Raw genomic sequence first — 19,414 nt, forward strand, 5'->3', positions numbered from 1 at the left:
CGGCAGGACCATTGGCTACATTGATGCCATTGGTGGACAGAGGCGCCAGAGACCAACCATCATCGATCTCCAGTCTGAGGATGTCAGGTTTCTCGTCATCGGCCTTGGTACCAGGGAAAGACCAAGCCAAGCAATGAGGGAAGCCGAAGAAGAATCAAAACTTGGTGCCGGGAAAGGGGATGCACTGGCTTTTGATGATATGCCCCCGAAGTGACCCCGCAGCGAGGAGTGTCAATCCTTAATCAGTGCCAGGGGTCCACGACAGTCTCCACCGGTCCTGATACCAGTCACCGATCCACCTCGAGGGACTGAAGAGGATCTAGCCACCCCTCCTTCCTCCCAGTTGGTGCTGGCATCGACAATGTTCCAGGAGGAGCTGGAGCACAGAGTCCAGTTAGTAGTGAACCGGGCACTGAGGGCTTCAGTCCCATGGCACCGGACTCTGTGCTACCTGTCCTCGTACCGCTTCTGGAGAAGCTCAACATGCTCATTGGTGTGTTACAGACTCAGCTGGCGTTGGTTCCTAGTTCAGCATCAGTGCCCGGCAAGGCACCAGGACTTCCCCCTACTGATATGGTGATCATCGAGAGTTCCTTCAAGGAGGAAGCTCTGCCAAGGCCGGCAGAGATGCCAAGGCCTTCTGCCCCCTTGTCCAGTTCTACTGACACCTACACTTCTGGACAAAGGCCAAGCACCTAGGGACCCATCCCCTGTGACTTACAGTGAAGATGAGGAACCCTATGATCCCTGGGGGGTTGACGCTTCGGAATCCTCCTCCGAAGGCTTTGAGGGTCTCCCTTCAGAACCTTCTCCTCCAGAGGAGTTAAGGAAGTCTCCTCCTGAGGACTTAATGTTTGCAGGTTTTGTGAGGGTGATGGCAGAAGCCATCCCTTTTCAGTTATGGACAGGGGAGGATGCCAGGCACAAAATGCTTGAGATCCTCCAGTTCATGGAGCCTTCTAAGGAGATCATGGTGGTCCCGGTACATGAGATCCTTAAGGATTTGCTGCTGAGGATATGGGAACACCCCCTCACAGTGCCTCCCATTAAGGCAAACAGGGTATACTTCATCCAGAAGGCTGCCAGATTTGATAAGCGTCAGCTGCCCTACCAGTTGGTGGAGGTCAAATCCGCCCTCCAGAGGGTCAAGCACTCTCGGACTCATTCCTCAGCACCCCCAGAGAAGGACCATAGAGCGATGGTCGCTCTTGTGAGGAAGGTGTTTCAAATGCCATGCTCATTGCCGCATCACTGCCTACCAGCTCTCCATGAGCTAGTACTTGCGGGACATCTGGAAGCAGGTTCAGGAGGTAGCCAAGCAGCTGCCTCAAACACAGCAGGACACCCTTATGTTGCTGGTACATAAGGGCCTAGATTGCGGAAAACATGAGGTCCGTACGATGTTTTTGAGACGGCATTGAGAGTCTCTGCAGGGGGAATTGGCACCCGCAGAATGGCATGACTACGGGCCTCGGATCTCCAGTCAGAGGTACAGGAACAACTCGTTGATGTGCCGTGTACTGGAGAGAATCTCTTCGGAGATAGGGTGAGGAGCGTGGTGGCCCAACTTCAGGACCTCCATGAAACCCTCCAACAATGTTCTGCCAGTACTCTGGACCCATCCTCCTCTTCTAGGAGGCCATCAAGTCCGGAGCCAATGAAGTCTTTCTTTCACCAAAGGAAATACTATCCTTTGCCCCCTCCCTCTCGTCAACACTATCAGGAATCCCACGGCCGTCCTAGGCAGCAGAGAGCCCCCAAGCCCCGGCCGTTCCACAGTCAACTCCGGGGATGGAGTTTTGACTGGGTCATAGGGAGCGTACACCAGCTGCCCATACCTGGGACAATGGACCCTCTGGTCGGGGAAAGGCTGCAGTTCTTTGCAAACCAGTGGCCCAGTATAACCTCGGACCAGAGAGTATCTCATCAAAGTGCCCTCCGTGCCCATTTTAGGGGCTGGTAGTGCATCAGGAGGTAATACTAAAAGAGCTCTCCTCCCTCTTAATGGCCAGAGCAGTCAAGTCTGTACCACCAGGACAAAGAGGGCGTGGATGATACTCCAGATACTTCCTAATTCAGAATAGAATAGGAGGACTCTGTCGCATCCTAGACCTAAGGGCCTTGAACAAGTTTCTCAGAAAAGAAAAGTTCAAGATGAACCTTGATTTCCCCCTTTGCAAAAAGGGGACTGGCTATGCTCCCTCGACCTAAAGGATGCATACACTTATATCGAGATCTTCTCCGTTTACAGGAAATATCTCCAATTTGCGGTGGGAAAACAGCACTTCCAGTACTGGGTGTTGCCATTCGGGCTCGCGTTAGTCCTTCGGGTCTTCACAAATGTCCTGCCATGTTGGCAGCGCATCTCCGCAGGCTGGGAGTACATTTTTTCCCGTATCTGGACAATTGGCTGGTCAAAAGCACATTTCAGGAGGTGCCGCCATGTCCATGCGCTTGATCATCCGGATGTTGGAGTCACTAGTGTTTGGTTCTCAACTACCCAAAGTCCCATCTCAGTTCATAACTTCAATTGGACTTCATAAGAGCCTTGCTAGAAATGGCTCAGACCAAGGCCTTCCTGCCTCACCAGAGGGCTGTCACCTTGACGAGCATCATGGCAGAGATTCAACAGAACCAGCAGGTGTCAGCCTGGCACATGTTGAGGCTATTGGGTCATATGGCCGCAACCATCCATGTCACTCCCTTGGCACGCTTACACATGCACAGAGTCCAGTGGACCCTGAGGTCACAGTAGCGCGGGCCTCTCAGAGCCTCTAGGATTGCATCCCCATCTCTCTCGGACTCATTGTCCTGGTGGCGGGTACTTTCAAATCTGGAACAGGGGATCTCGTTTCGAAGCCCCCGTACCCAAATTGTCCTAACCACGGATGCATCCACCTCGGGTTGAGGAGCTCATGTAGATGGGCTCAGCATTCAGGGTCTCTAGACCACTCATGAATGCTCTTGTCAAATCAACTTCGTGGTGCTTCGGGTGATCAGGTACATGCTATGGGTTTTCAGAGATTGACTATCCAATAAAGTTGTCTTGATCCTCACCAACAACCAAGTAGCTATGTGATATGTCAACAAGCAGGGAAACACAGGATCATACCTCCTATGTCAGGAAGCGGTCCAGATCTGGTCGTGGGCCCTGTCCCATAGGATGGTGCTCAGGGCCATGTGCCTGGCCGGGACAGAGAACATGGTTGCGGGACAGAGTCAATCTTCAGACCCCATGCGTGGTCCCTTGACCAAGAGGTAGGGAAACGGATATTCCACCTCTGTCCCTGTTGTTTGCTGTCTGAATCTAATTCCTCTTTTCATCTTTTCCCCTGGCGTTGAAGCAGAGAGCAAGGATGGAGTTGCATCAACAGCATGAAGGCTTGGTTAAGGGTAGTAACCGCCACCCAGCAAGTTACCCCATGCGCTCTTTTCTTCATTCTCATCTTCTAGCCTTTATGGAACCACAATGTCTATCCCATGCCCCTTTGAAATCTTTCACTGTTTATGTCTTCACCACTTCCTCCCGAAAGGCATTCCAGGCATCCACCACCCCCTCCTTGAAGAAATATTTCCTGACGTTGGTTCTGAGTCGTCCTCCCTGGAGTTTCTTTTATGACCCCTAGTTCTACTAATTTCTTTCCAATGGAGGTTTGTTGAATGTGCATCATTAAAACCTTTCAAGTATCTGAAGGTCTGTATCATATCTCCTCTGCTCCTCCTCTCCACCAGGGTATACATATTTAGGTCCTTCAACCTCTTCTCATAAGTCATTTGATGGAGACCCCCCACCATTTTGGTCACCCTTCTCTGGACCGCCTCCATCCTGTCTCTGTCCCTTTTGAGATACGGGCTCCAGAAATGAACACAGTACTCCAGGTGAGGCCTCACCAAGGACCTGCACAAGGGCGTCATCACCTCCTTTTTCTTACTGGTTATTCCTCTCTCTGTGCAGCCCATCCTTCTTCTGGCTTTAGCTATCACCTTGTCACATTGCTTTGCCATCTTCAGATCGCTAGACACTATCACCTCAAGGTCCCTTTCTTACTCCATGCACAACAGCCCTTCACCCCCCATCACATACTGTTGGGTTTTTTTCTCACAAACGTGTTTATTAGTTTTCAGTAAAACAATGACTATACATCATAGTAGAAACATGCAACCAACATTGTATCACATACTGTTCTTTTGGATTACCGCACCTTAGGAACCTACAGCCTACAACTCCCTTCTTTAGCATCATGTCTACAAAGGGAGAAAACGGTAATGAAGAAGTAGTCAAGAAAGAAAATAGTAATCCAGCAAAGATTCACCAAAAGATAGTAGAAAACGGACCTCAACATAGAGAATATTATATTCAGCTATGTTATGTATTTGAATCATGGACAGCACAGCAATGAACAATAAATGGGACCATGTGATGAGGCAGCAGCTTGCAAGAAATAGACATAGCAGTCATGGCTGTCACTTGAGCATGTGCTACAAAGAGACAGAACGTGCATTCGCTCTTGCAGACACACACATGTAGCCATAAAAAAAATTTGAGAAAGCTGAGCAATACTGCTGCGACCGTCGCTGCTCGACGTCCTCACTCCGCCCTCTTTACCTCTGTGGCGACTCCCTCCGGGTCTGATGGATGGCTGGCTGCCGCGGCGTCTCCTTGACGTCTCCCTCCGGCGTCCCCGGACCGGCTTGACGTTGCAGATCCGCCATGTTGCCTGAAGACCTAGAGTGTGCGCGCACGCGTGCTCTGATTGAAGTACCAGCAAGAGCGCGAACCTCAGGGGCGTCCTCCTGAGATGATGTCATCCGCTTCCAATATTTAAAGGTCTCTATTTTGCTAACAAACTGAGTTAGCAAGGACTCGCTTCGGCTGTCCAAGCTACTCTGCCTTGGCTACACCTCCCAAGCTACTCTGTCTCCTCGGACTTACCAGAGGTAGCCGCTCCTCGGGGGCCTCGCTCTTTTTCTTTACTTTCAGATTACAGATAGGAACCGGTACTCGCTCCTCGAGGGCCCATGTTCCTGGACACTCTGAAGATTCACTACTGCTTGGAAGCTATCGCTGCTACAAACAATTGTGAGTTACCATCGCTCTCTCAGAGCTTTCCCTGGAACCAGGTACTCGCTCCTCGAGGGCCTAAACCTTTCCAGCTCCTGAGCTTCCTTGAGACCTTATGTGAGTTTTGTCATCTAGTTCTGTTCATGAACTCTGCCTACTCACTTTCTACAGTTTCTCAACAGCTCAGCCATTCTGGATCGCTGTTCCAGTACCTGAGGGACTACAGCCCTGCCGGGCATATCAGCTCACTACTGCCACCTCTGGTGGTTTCAAAAACTGTTTAATAAAAGAACTAAGTGTGTCTGTCTCCATACTCAAGCCTAGCCAGTGGTCCCTCTCAGGATATCCTCCCGGGGTGTAGTCATCTGCCACCGGCCCAGGGATTCACCTACAACTATATCAGATTCATTACAGATTGCTACTCCTTAGCAAGACGATATCTGAGACACTACAAGATTGCTGACTCCTCCTCCTTTGGGAGCCATTACATCATATTGCTACCTCACAGCTCCATCACAGAGCTTTCTTAACAGATTGCTACTCCTATCTGATTGCTCCTCCCATCAGATAGCGGAATATAACAGATTGCTAACACCTAGCATCAGATCCATTACATCAAGATTGCTAACTCCTAGCAGATCAATAACAGATTGCTAACTCCTCCCTCTTTCAGGAGCCCGCAACACAAATTCTAACAAATTGGAACAAAATACTGGAACAGTGTGCACCCAGAACTGGCCCCCTTCCTGGTCCTGCTTACATAGAGATGATCAGGAATGATGAATTAATTATTTCGCCTAGGACAGCAGGATATTGACATCATCAGATGGAGCCCGGCACGGAAAACTTCTGTCAAAGTTTCTAGAGCTTTGACAGGCACACTGAGCATGCCCAGCATGCCGCTATCCTCGTGGCCATGTGGGGTTCCCCTTTCTTTCCGCGGTGCGCTTGCCTCGCAATGGTGGAGCTCTGCTCTGTCCTCAGAGTTCTTTGTTTTCTTGTGATTTTTCGCCGCTTTTGCATGGGATCCCCCCTTCCCAGGTTCCCCCCCCCCCCCCCTAGTCAGTGGGGCGGCGTGTTAAGTTTTTTTTTTTTACCTTTTTTGCGGTCTGTTCCGGAGGTTTTATGTTGTCTGTGTCCACCCTGCACCATTCGCTTGTCAGCTCGAGCTATAGCCTCCTCCAGTTTTCGTCAAAGCCCCCAGTGCCTGCAGACGGTGTCTTTGACTGATCCGCATGAAGTCTGTATTCTTTGCCTGGGGGCATCGCATGATATCTGGGGTTGCCGATTTTGTGACCGGATGACCCCTAAAGGTCGTCGGGCACATTTAGATAAATGGAAATGTTTTTTGGCCCCAAGAAGTCGGGCCCACAACTCCAGCATCAGACGCATCGATGAGGGGAAACCACGGACCCCGAACCATCGGTGTCCACCCCCACTCAAGCGCCCCCTCTTAGAGGGGCGCCAAAGATCGACCGCTGTCGGTGTCCTACCACTTCAGGACATTGGATTTTTTGCACTCCTTGGCACCAGGGAAAGACCGGGCCGCACACTGAGGGAGATCAAGGAAACACCGTCACCAGTTGCCTTCAACACATGGCTCCAGTTCCGGGAAGGTGCCGGTGTCAGTTGTGTTGCTACCGAAGTGGCCCCCGGAGACCAGGCCAAACCCGGGAGTCCAAGGCGCTCCCCACTGATACCCATGTTGGTGCCGGGCACAGATCCCTCTCGTTTCGAGGGCAATCCGGTGGTGCCTGCTCCTCCTCCATCTGCCACGGCGGCCTTCGAGGAGGAGTTGGATCATAGGGTTCAATTGGCAGTGCTCCAAGCCCTCAGGGGTATCAAACCGCAGGCCCTTTTGGTGCCTCCACCAATGCCAGAGCCCACTTCCTTGATCCTGGCACTGCTGCTGGAGCTCTTCGACCTATTGCTGGGTGTCCTCCCTATGCAGCCTGTGCCCGGGGGTTTCTCAGTCCCCGGCAGCAATCGTTGCCTCCCCCCTCAGGGGCTGTACCTATTACCTGTTCCGAGGAGGAGGAAGGCTCGGCGCTTTCAGGGCCTCTGGCGCCTAGGCTGCCACTTCCGGCTCCAGCACCGGGTTCTTCATGCTGTCGGTGCCCCCGGTGCTTCCGGGACCCAGACCAAGGGCAGTTAGCATGGGTCCCCCACTGACCTCTCCTGGGGATCTCCGAGAGGAGGAAGCCCCATATGACCTGTGTTAAGGGGCGATACTTCTGAGTCCTCCTCCAATGTCTCTGAGGATGTCCTTTCGGAACCGTCACCCCCGGAGGAACGGTGCCAATCTCCTCCAGAGGACTTGACCTTTGCCAGTTTCGTCCACACCATGGCGGAGTCTATTCCTTTCCAGTTCCTCACGGAAGAGGATGCTAGGCACCACATGCTGGAGGGTGCTCCAGGTGCATGGGAACAGGTAGCTGTTTCCGTGCATGCAACCTTCAAGGAGTTGCTCATGTGCATTTGGGAACATCCTGTTTCCGTGTCTCCAGTAAACAGGAAGGTTGACGCCATCTACCTCGTTCAGAAGTCCCTCGGGTTTGAGCAGCTCCAGCTCCCTCACCAGTCGGTGGTAGTGGAAGTTGTCCCGGACCCATGCTTCCGCCCCTCTAGGTCGGGAACATCGGGAGTGGAACACACTGGGTAGGAAGGTGTTCCAGGGAGCAGTGTTAATGGCCCGTATTGCCTCCTAGCAGTTGTATATGTGCCAACATTCCCGGAACATCTGGAAAAAGGTTCAAGAATTGGCGGAACGCCTCCCTCAACAACAGCAGGATGTGTTCCTAGCGCTCGTCCAGTAGGGCTTTGAGTGCAATAAGCACGAGTTGCATTCCACGTACAACATTTTTGAGACGTCAGCTCGCATGGCCGCAGCGGGCATTAGTGCCCACTGGATGTCCTCGCTCAGAGCTTCTGATCTATGGCCGGAGGTCCAGGAGAAACCTGCTGACCTCCCCTGTACAGGAATAAGGTTTTTGGGGATAAGGTCCGGGATGCTGTGACTCAGTTAAAGGATCATCATGCGACCCTCCAGCATCTTTTGGCTAGCACCTCGGGGGGGACCCCCCCCCCCCCCCCTCGGCCAGAAGGTTGGCGAAGCAAAGGGCATGTAGGTCCTTTTACCGTCAGAGAAAATACTACCCTCAGGCTTCCCGTGGACGTTCTCAGCAGGTGTGCTCTAGGGGCCGCTCCAAGCAGCCGCGGATGTCTAGTCCCCCAGCCAGCGCCTCAGCCAAGCCCTGCTAGGGGGTTTTGACTGACGGAGAGGGAGCATAATTCCAGTCACTGTGCCTTCTGCGCCAGATCCGCCAGTAGGAAGCCACCTGCCCCTCATTCTGGTTTGCCGTACTCTGGCTCTCCATACTCGGACTTCCATCTGAATCAATCTATCGTCCTCCTACCTTTTTCCCGAGACCTCATTCGCACCCAGGCGAACGGGCCTTGCATCCGTTGGATTGTAAGAGGGCCCTAGCATTCTGCCTTGAGAGGACGGCAGGGCCAAGGGCAGTCCACACAACTCTTCATCTCATTTGATAAGAACGGAATGGGGGTTGCTGTGGCCAAGCACACCCTGTGTACCTGGCTAGCGGACTGCATCTCGTTCTGCCATGCGCAAGCAGGATTGCAGCTTGAGGGCCATGTTAAGGCTCACTCCGTCCGGGCTATGGCAACTTCGGTGGCTAACTTGTGAGCTGTTCCCATGAGTGAGATCTGCAGGGCTGCGTCGTGGAGTTCTCTCCATTCGTTCACAGCTCACTATTGCTTGGACAGAGATGGCCGCCAGGATAGTAGCTTCAGCCAATCTGTCCTTCGTAACCTTTTTTGAGTCTAAACCCAACTCTTTCGCCTAGGGCCCTGTTTTTCGGGTTCAGGCAGTCTTCCTCTGTTACCAACAGCACCTGGGTTGTTGTGCCCGTTGGCACCTGTTTGGTGTCTGTTGGCCTGCTCCATTCGGAAACAGCCAGTAGCTCGCTGTTCATCCATGTGTGAGGACTACCATCCTGCTTGTCCTAGGAGAAAGCAGAGTCGCTTACCTGTAACAGGTGCTCTCCCAGGACAGCAGGATGTTAGTCCTCACGAAACCCGCCCGCCACCCCGTGGAGTTGGGTTTCATTTCGAGTTTGTTATTTTATTTTTGTAATTTTCTGTAATGAGACGGAAGGGGAACCCCATGTGGTCACATGGATAGTGCCATGCTGGGCATGCTCAGTGTGCCAGTCAAAGTTCTAGAAACTTTGACAGAAGTTTTCTGAGCCGGGCTCCATCTGATGATGTCACCCATGTGTGAGGACTAACATCCTGCTGTTCTTGGAGAATACCTATTACAGGTAAGAAACACTGCTTTTTTTGGATTTGCTCGTACCTTTTCATTGGCAGCTGAAGATGAATTAAACAGTCTAAGTCCCTGCAGCAGAGATCCCCAGCCTCCTAACCTAGATGAAGGGTATTCATTTGCAGAACAAGAGAAAACATGTCAGATATATATATATTCATATAAAACTTGACTGCATGTAATAACAAACATACCCTTATACCTTACACTGAATAGGGGAGGATACATCAACTCTAAATCATAGCCATACCTCTTAAGGTACAGTCATCATTAGATGAAAGTAAACAAAACCAATGTTTATAGAACTGGTGCCAGAGAGGGATGAAAATGGTTTAAAGAAACAAATAAGCAGGAGAACTTGTCAGAGTGCTTCCTCTTGGTTCTTCCAGTAACCCCCACAAGATCAGCTGAAATAACGGGGAAAGCCTGGTTCCTCCCCCAAACCCTATCCCGAATTCAGCCCCTGGCAGTGAGTAATCACTTTCTTCTCTTTCCTGGCTGTGACATGAGCTGCAGGGAGGGGGGGAGATTAATGTTTAGCTCGTTGGATGTTGTTTTCCTCTCCTGGGAAAGAACATATTTGGTGTCAAATCAGGTGAGTGGCCCTTTCATTCAAAGGGAACACTCCGTTCTCTGTCACGCTTTCCTTATAAACTGCTGATAAGCTGCAGAGCTGATAATGCCTTTTAAGTACATTGTGCCATGCAACAGCCCTAGCCTCTCCTCCCCCTCCCCCAGGGAACCCATGCACTACCTGCTGACGTGGTCAGGGGAAGAAGTAGAGTATAATAAAGCTGGGACCCATTAAAAGCTGCATTACCGCCACATTTTTCTAAGGAAGTACTTCAGGTAAACATTCAGGCAATTAAAGGCATTCCCCGCTGCCACCACCTTTTCGGACCTCTGTTTCATCCCTAGGAAGAAATCTGTGCGTTCACTCAACCTACCACAATGGATAGTAGCAAGTGGATAGTAGCAATCAGATATGGTGCTGCTGATGTGCTGTTTATCATCAGACACTTTGCAAGCCCTTACCTGAGCCATCTAAGGCAGAGGGTCCCAAATCTTCTCCTCAGAAATCCCCTTTCTCTCACACTCCTTCCTTTCAGGTCTGGGATTTTCAGGGTTTCCACAGTGAACATTCATGAGAAATTATTTACATGAACTCATTCTGTGAGAGGTTAATTTCGATATTCAAATTACCCTAAAAAACCCTGGACCTTGACTGTAATATACATTACTAAACAGTTACTTTAGAAATGGAAACATTTAAAAAGTAAGGGGCATTAGTGCTGGTGAAGGACTACAAAGCTTTCTTGTAACAAGAAAATGTAAAAAACATATATGAACCAAAAAAGTCCCTCACAACAAGGAAAAGTCGAGCTTTCAGTCTCTCGATCAGGGCTTCCCAAACCTGTCCTGGGGACCCCACAGCCAGTTGGGTTTTCAGGATATCTACAATGAATATGCATGAGATAAATTTGCATATACTGAGTCTCCATGGTATGCAAATGTATCTCATCCATATTCATTGTGGATATCCTGAAAACCCGACTGGCTGAGAGGTCCCCAGGACAGGTTTGGGAAACCCTGCTCTAGATCCTCTCTGGTACTCAACCTTACAGCCTCCTGAAATGCTCAGCATCACTCTCTTTAATAGATCAGTTGCATATCTTTGCCCCAGCCAATAGCAGTAGAGCAGCAGTCACCAGGTGAAGGGAAGCCTCTTTTCCTCTTACAATTTGTGTCATTCCTGAGGAGAAATAAGCATTCAAAGTTCTGGGATTTTTTCCTTTTCTAATTTTCATAATTGGCTACTCCCTCTTCTGTGAATTTGTTTATCTATTAATTTGATTTTATATTTCTGGCGCTGCTGTGCTGATTGTCATCAGAATCTCTTGCAGACATCACACTTATACATGCAAGGTAGGATGAAAGCATGAACAGCAAAAGAGTGGGACTCTGGGATAGGAGAGCTTTAAATACAGACACAAAAAAAAAACAAAAACAAGAGAAAACAAAATATATTCAGACACAAAAAAGAGAGGAGACATGGGAAGCAGACCAGAAGAGGAAGCCGCACAGTCAGGAGAGAGGTACATTGTTTTTGAGCTTTCTGGCTAGCACCGCTCTTTAAACTAAAACGAATGGCAGCAACTTTATGGAGCTTTGATCTGGGGTTTAAGTTTAATACTCCCACGTTAAGTCTGCACAAACAGAATGAGCCTTGAATACAAAACAGACAAACAGAAAATTGTATAAATCATCTCTCACGTGGCTTTGACTGAAAATATGAGAAATATTTGTTCATTTGCTGGGGGGATCTTCCAGTATCACCGATGGCAAAATTTCATAACCGCCCTGCCTGACTTTACCCTGCTAATTTCAGTAGCAGTTTACATTGTTCCATCTACAAATAGGCAGGGCTGAGCTGGACCTCAGCTCCTCCTGCAGAGGGAAGCAGGGGGTCCTGACTCGCAATAAAACCAGGCACTGAACAGCTTGCCTGTGTGTGTTTTTGGCTCCTCGCATTTCCTGTTCTTCCAAGCTGGGGAAACAGAGCCAGCATGAGCCGGCACGGCACTGCTCTTGAATAAGGCAGTCCCAGGCATGGTGCTCACAGCCAGGCTGAGAAAGGAGAATGTACAAATTATTGATGAAGAACTGAAAGAAAAATATAAAAAAACGTGGAGCAAAGCAGCAGATCAAAGAGACCTTGGTGCTCTTTCTTGCTGAATCCATGGTGGGTGGCAATAAAAGGGCTTTAAATAATGTATCAGGATCCTAAGCTGCTGTGTCATGGATGGGGAAGGGGTGCAGCAACTCCATACAATATCTAAAACCTGTACTGTGGAATAAGGGACAGTATAGGAGTCAAAAATAGGGAGTAGTGCAGGCGTTCTTAACCCAGTCCTTGGGACACCTCTAGCCAATCAGGTTTTCAGGATATCCACAATGAATATGCATGAGATACATTTGCATTGCCCCACTGGAGTAATTCACTTCCACGGGGAGGGGAAGGTTGAGGAGGGAGGCGTGGTAATCGTTAAGGGCGACTCCTGCAGGCTGGATTTAGAGCTCATGAGGCAGGACCTTGGAAGGTGGCCTGGCTCCCGGATTAAGGAGGGTCACCGCAGTGACCAGGCTAGGAACAGTGAGGGGGTCTATTAAAATGGGGGGGAAAATCCCTGCGTAGTTGTGAATGAAGACCATGGGCGCCAGAATCCCAGCATGAATTCCAATTGAGCTGGAAGAAGAAGGAGAAAGGAGGAGCTATCAGGGCCTTGTGTGTTTTGTCCCCAATGCCAATACACAGGAGAACCAAATATGGCCAATAATGAAATCTTTATTGTAAGGAAAATTTGTCTTTGGAAGGAAAGAGAACAGTTACACAGAGAGCAGTGTCTGACTGCTCTGCAAACTCCTTCAGAGAGCTGCCTATTACATCTCTCTCTTCTATACAGTATTCTTGCTATAGGCTCCATACCCCTCCGTTTCCCCCCCTCCTCTTGTAATTTGTCCTCTACCGTGCACCAAAAAAGAGCACTGAGATACCCTTCCTTCCCCTAAGCCAGTGTAGCTCCCCTTCTGACTACAAACGTCCCAGCTCTGGTTCTGCATTTCACCCCGGTGCCCGGGCAAACTGCTTCGTGCTCTCTGCTAACTGTTGGCAAGCTGGCAAACCCCGGTTCCTCTTTTGGCCACGCTCCTGCCGTGCTGTCTGTCTGTGCCTCTGTAAAGATGCAACTCGCCCTCTGGCTGGAGTTTTGGACACAAGAGCATCTTGCCTGACCTTTGGTGCTGTTGCCAGGCGGATTTATACAATCTCTCCCCTCCTCTCCCCCCCCCCCCCCCCACAAAAAAAAAAATAGGGAGTAGAGAGCAGGAGAGAGTGCATGCATGTGATATCCAGCTTTCCATCCACGCCGCTGAAGACCCACTGAGTCCCTTCTCATGGCCCATTCGGGCCCATTGGCACATTTATGCTGAGTCAGAGTCCTGTACGCTTGTTTGGACATTTCGTTCAGTACATTGTAGTCCGTGGCTTGTCGTGGATAGGAAATTTACAGGCCGATGCAGTACTGTGCGCCGGCCGCAGCGCCCGGCTCAACACGCGACTGGACGCACGTCCATAACCCCCCAATGCAAAACGGAGGCCGCCCGAAAAGTGTACAGAAAAGCAGAAAATACTTCATTTCCTGGCGATATTAAGTCGGAGGAACTAAAAAATTTGAAAGGTGTCGTCCCCCCCCCCCCCCCCCAAAAAAAAAGGGTGCCAGAGGTCAGGTTAGGAAAAGGGACGCTCAATTAATGAGCGGCCTTGATCCCGACCCGAGGTAGTGCACAGGTTAGGAAAACAGACGCTGGTAAATTGACAGCCACCTCTCCTGGGCGCCCGCTGCCTAGGAGGCACTAGGGGGCGCACTTTGCATCGGGTGCCCGGAGAGGTGGATCGGCGCGCGTTAAGGGAGCGCCCGTTTAACGCGTGCCGGTATTGCATGAGCCTGTTAGAAAAGGCCCTTTTAGGAATCTCTCATCAGCCAGTAGCTGTCGATGGAGATGATGTCTACGTCTCTTTCCTCCACCTCCCACTCCCCTCTCCCCCCCCCCCCCCCAATCTCCCTTCCCTGCAGCAATGGTCCTTGTTTTTTTTTTTTCCTGTTGCCGCCCAGGGTAATACATTCCAGATGTTACCTACTTTCTAAACTCAGAAACTGTACTCAGCGGAGCAGACAAATCTCTGTCTTCACAAGGGAACTTCCTCTCTCACAGTGAAAATGTAAACATTTCACTATTCCCCCATCCCTCCCTCCTCCCCTCCCCTCCAAAATAAAAAAAACAAAAAAAAAATATCCAGCTCTGCAGCGTTTGAGTGAGAGATGAAAACCTGCCCCCCTTGTTCTCTGCCCATGAAGAGCTCTCAGATGTTTGTGTGCAGGGTTAGAAAGCAGCCCCTCAGCACCGAGCTTCCCTTGCTCAGCCTTACTGTCGCCCTGGTCTCCTAGCGTAGTCTGCGGGTTCCATTTTCCATATCGTGTGCACAATTCCAGGGGCCTCTACCACTTTACCCACCAGATATGTCATCAAAACCAGTGTTTGCAGACCTCCACCCCTCAGGAGTCCATAATTATTTCTAAGAACATACTTGGAAAATCTGCTGTCATTTACTAGGTTATGTGCGCTGTTTGGAATCATTTAGAGCTGGGAAGTTTCGTAAGTCGGAGGGCTTCACTGACGAACAGGGAGACTTCTTGTTAATGCTAAATAATGCCATGGGCCATGAAGTCCTCCAGGGAGGAAGCATTTTATTCAGATGCCCAGTGGTATCTGAAACTCACACACAAAGGTTATAAAAATAAAAAAAGCACAGCCACCTACACTGGAGGTAACCAAAAAAATGTGGTTAAATTCATTTTTTTTTTTTTTAATGAGAGAAAAAAGCCTGAAATATTTTTCAGGTTGGATATTTAAATATTTACATAGTGAAGTTGTGGATGACGGCGGACGTGAGCTGGTGGCCCATCCAGTTTCCTGGGTCGTTCTGCCCACATTGCAGGGGGTGCATCCTGGCTGTAGGGTGTGTGAATGCCCGTGGGGGCATCTTGCCGTCTCCGTGACAGTTTTCTTCCTCTGGATAGGTGTGCAGGATCCCCACTTGGTTCCCTCCAGCTCCCCGGCTTTCCTGGGTCTGTCTGCCAACCTCTGTAGTATTGTATTTTATTGAGGGTGGTTGGGTTTTACTAATATATTTTAGATTAGTATTGTGCTGATGATATTGTGTATTAGTGGGGTTTTTTTTCAATATGTTTGTAAGCTGCTTTGGACTTTCCCTTCTGGTTCGATAAGGCGGGATACAAGTCCAAGTAGGAATATAAATTCAGATATGAATTATTATACAAATACCCATAGCAGTTCTCGGCTCCTTCTTGTACTGAAATTACTAGTTTGATATGGTTGTAAATGCACAAACCAGAAGCAGCGCTGCTCTTTGCTGTTTTCTGAAAAATCTCTCTTTAAATTTCACACCCAGTCTGGAAACCAGGGACTGTGTACAGCGTAGAGTATAAACTAAGCTCATGTATTGCCTTAATAGTTTCGGAACAGATCTGTCTGCTGCAGAAAACCTGAGAAAACGCTTCTTACTAATATTCCGTTGCCCATTTCATATACTCTACTTTCTGAGGGTTACACTCAAACTCCACTCAGTAAAGAGAAACAAAACATCTCCTTACAGATAATGCAAGAACACCACAAAGGATCCCCCGCCTGACACCAGCACAGACTGAGGGAGCCCCTCTCCCCTGCCTGACACCGGCGCAGACTGAGGGAGCCCCTCTCCCCTGCCAGACTCCAGCACAGACTGAGGGAGCCCCTCTCCCCTGCCTGACACCGGCACAGACTGAAGGAGCCCCTCTCCCCTGCCTGACACAGCACAGACTGAGGGAGCCCCTCTCCCCTGCCTGACACCGGCACAGACTGAAGGAGCCCCTCTCCCCTGCCTGACACAGCACAGACTGAGGGAGCCCCTCTTCCCTGCCTGACACCGGCACAGACTGAGGGAGCCCCTCTCCCCTGCCTGACACAGCACAGACTGAGGGAGCCCCTCTTCCCTGCCTGACCCCGGCGCAGACTGAGGGAGCCCCTCTCCCCCTGCCTGACACCGGCGCAGACTGAGGGAGCCCCTCTCCCCTGCCTGACACAGCACAGACTGAAGGAGCCCCTTTCCCCTGCCTGACACCAGCACAGACTGAGGGAGCCCCTCTCCCCTGCCTGACACAGCACAGACTGAGGGAGCCCCTCTTCCCTGCCTGACCCCGGCGCAGACTGAGGGAGCCCCTCTCCCCTATGCCTGACACCGGCACAGACTGAGGGAGCCCCTCTCCCCTGCCTGACACAGCACAGACTGAGGGAGCCCCTCTCCCCTGCCTGACACGGCGCAGACTGAGGGAGCCCCTCTCCCCTATGCCTGACCCCGGCGCAGACTGAGGGAGCCCCTCTCCCCTATGCCTGACACCGGCACAGACTGAGGGAGCCCCTCTCCCCTGCCTGACACAGCACAGACTGAGGGAGCCCCTCTCCCCTGCCTGACACAGCACAGACTGAGGGAGCCCCTCTTCCCTGCCTGACCCCGGCGCAGACTGAGGGAGCCCCTCTCCCCTATGCCTGACACCGGCACAGACTGAGGGAGCCCCTCTCCCCTGCCTGACACCGGCACAGACTGAGGGAGCCTCTCCCCCCTGCCTGACACCAGGACACACTGAGGGGAACCTCCATCCCCTGCCTGACACTAGCAGTCTTCATAAACATGTCTCATTGGCATGTGATGAGAAAATACTGAACTGGATTTGTGTGCAGGGGGAAGAGATTCCTTCTGCCACTGCAGCAAGTCTTATGACACCATAAATCTCACCAATAGATACTGCTACATTTTTATAGCACCAGCACTTCAGAGCGTAGGAGTTCTTAAAGGAATAAGAAGCAGGAGGTGCTGCCCCCTCCCAGCCTACCCCAGCACATACATGTGCCTACTCTGAAACATGCCAATCACATTTATCCTAGGATGAGCAGGCTAATTGCAGGACAGCTCCTGAAAGAGCATAATTGGTGTGGAGTTTTATTCTTTTAAAGGATCAGGTTGTGCAATCTCTCTGAAGTCCGTTTCCCTACCTCTATTACTATATCATCTGTACTCTCAGGTCCCAGAGGAAGAGTATTTGTCACCCTAGACGAACCTTCGGTCATGTTCCCCCTCTTCAGCTAACCTATTAGTGGCAGATCCAGCACAGCACTCCCTCCTACTGGTGACAGTGCTCCCTTCTTTTACAGTATTAGATCTGGCGAAGCACGTCTCTGTGCCTCACGCTGGTAGGATTTTGCCATCCCAACTTTTTGGCACTCTAGGCGATCACTTAGTTTGCCTAATGGAAGCACAGGGTCTGGGTACTCCACACGCGCCCCCCCCCCCCCCCCCAACCTTCCTATTAATAATAATAATTTGGGCTTCTATAGTTTTAATATTTGCATCCAAAATGCCCTTCGAAATAGCGCGTCAGAAATGTTAATGTAGCCACCTCGGGGGCTGGAAGGCCCAGGCAGCACATTTCTCGCATCTGGATCGTACAGAGGGTTGAGAAAGGACGCGGCCCGCTTTCACTGAGGTATAATTATTGTTAGGCGAGCCGAGAAATAAGAGAGCAAGTGGCCTGCCTTCGGACCCACAGAGCCTGCGGCCGCGCCCGGACCTCCTGCAGTTCACGGCTCGGTGCTCCGGCCCGTTCCACCCGGGGACCACGCCCCGGGCCCATTAAGCCGCAAGGCCGGGCCGCACATCTGGCCGAGCCTAATGCTCTCTGATTTGAAGGCCTTTGCTGCAGTGCCTCGGACGAGGGAGGGGGTCAGGAGAAAAGGGACTGGGAGGGAAGTGGGCGGGGTCAGGCCTGAGCCGTCTGGTTGCCCGCAGAAACCAGACATGATGTCATCGGAGCTTGAACTTGGGCCTCGGTGGGGAGAGAACAATGGAGCCGCGCGCCGCGGCAGGAGGCTCGAGGCTGCTGCTGACCCGGCCGGAGCGCTTTCCAACTAATCCGCTTTCCGCGGGTCGCCGCGCCTGGTTCTCTCCTGTCTGAGGCGACGGCAAAAGCAGCGAGAGAGCGATTTAAAAATAAGTTTTGAAAGAGCTGCCAGTGCACTTCCCCCCCTCCCGCCCCCTTCAGGATGGAGGCCCTGCAGACACCTCCTCCAGTTTAGGGAGGCAGGGACTTGTGCAAGGTTTCCATAGCTCCTGCTGGGCCCCAGGAGACTTCCAGAATGTAAATGCAATCACTATAAAGGAGGATTTAGGAATTGTATTTATTTAGTTTTAGTTCAGGGGTTTTTTTTCGGGGAGGGGGGTTACATTTAAAGAGACAGCAGCAATTGGAAGATGCAAGAGTACCAGTAAACCTTAGTTTAGGCATTAGCTAATTAGCCACGTTCTAACCAAGTTGAGAAGGGGGATTTGCCTTTGCCTTTCTCCTCTGTTATGATCCACCAGACCAGTACCTCAGACACATGGCTGCTGTCTGCCCTCATAGGAAATGCCAGACATCACCCCCCCCCCCTCCCCTCGTTCTTTTTCAGATCAGGCATCCATTTTTCCTCTGATTCTCAGAACAGTGACTGAAACAAGGGGGTCTCTGTGCCCCAGCATCACTCCTGGTGCGCCCTACCCCATCAGGGCAGAAACAGCTGAGTTCCTTCTCACCCAGCTGGCAGCCATTTAAGCTCTCATTCTTATGTGTTTCTCTTCTTTCCCTTTCCTTCTCTCTTATCTCCTCAGCAGACTGTTCTCTGTGCCAGCTGGGGTGGGGGGGAGAGAGAGAGAGGAATATGTGACTTGTAAACATCGTCTTCAAGACTTGAAGCTTGGGCAAAATGATAAACAGGGGCCTTTCACCACACTAGAGCCCTCCCCCCTCTGTCATGCAGAAGTGCCTCCGGGCTGGAAGCACCCAGTCTGGTGCCCCGTGCCAGCTGCACTGGCTAGGATGGGTTGTTCTGTGATTTATAGAGGAAACCAGTACATTAGACGCTATCTCCAGGCCGGTAGCAGAGGCCTGATCTGACCTCTGCATCCCAGGAGAGTTAAAGCTCAACACGCTGCAGATGCAGCAGGGCAAGGCTGTACATTTATATTCTGCATTATCCTTAATCCTAAATGGATCACAATAAAAAATATCCATAAAGTTCATGAAATTAATGATACAAATATTTGATGGTTCTAATTAGCTTTTCTCCTTAAGCAACCAAAACAAAGAGAAATAGGAATTCAGCAGACTGGTAACATTATTGGAAATAAAAGAAAAAGAAATATACAAGTTCATTTGTGCTCTTATGTGTGTGTGTGCGCGCGCACCATCCTAGTAAGAAATGATTTTAAAAAAACCTGATGAACAGACTGCAAATTTCTTCTCTAATCCTACAAGATTGTAATTATATAATAATCCCTTGTAGGCAGACAGCTA

The 19,414-nt window shown here is 50.6% G+C and overlaps 1 protein-coding gene across 9 annotated transcripts in view; it reads left to right on the forward strand.

Annotated features, from left to right (window-relative positions):
• NFIC (nuclear factor I C) overlaps positions 1–19,414 on the forward strand; it is a 199,224-nt gene that overhangs the window by 141,557 nt on the left and 38,253 nt on the right. For 6 of the 9 annotated variants that reach the window (XM_029614018.1, XM_029614026.1, XM_029614017.1 and 3 more), the window contains one exon: positions 15,646–15,696. The exons of the other annotated variants lie outside the window; for them this stretch is intronic. In XM_029614018.1, the coding sequence (XP_029469878.1) occupies positions 15,646–15,681 (36 nt within the window). In that variant the 3' untranslated portion in view covers positions 15,682–15,696. Of the gene's footprint in view, positions 1–15,645; positions 15,697–19,414 lie in introns of those variants that run through there. 9 annotated transcript variants of the gene reach the window in all.

The sequence above is a fragment of the Rhinatrema bivittatum genome, chromosome 8, assembly GCF_901001135.1.
Source record: "Rhinatrema bivittatum chromosome 8, aRhiBiv1.1, whole genome shotgun sequence".
Classification (NCBI taxonomy): Eukaryota; Metazoa; Chordata; class Amphibia; order Gymnophiona; family Rhinatrematidae; genus Rhinatrema; species Rhinatrema bivittatum.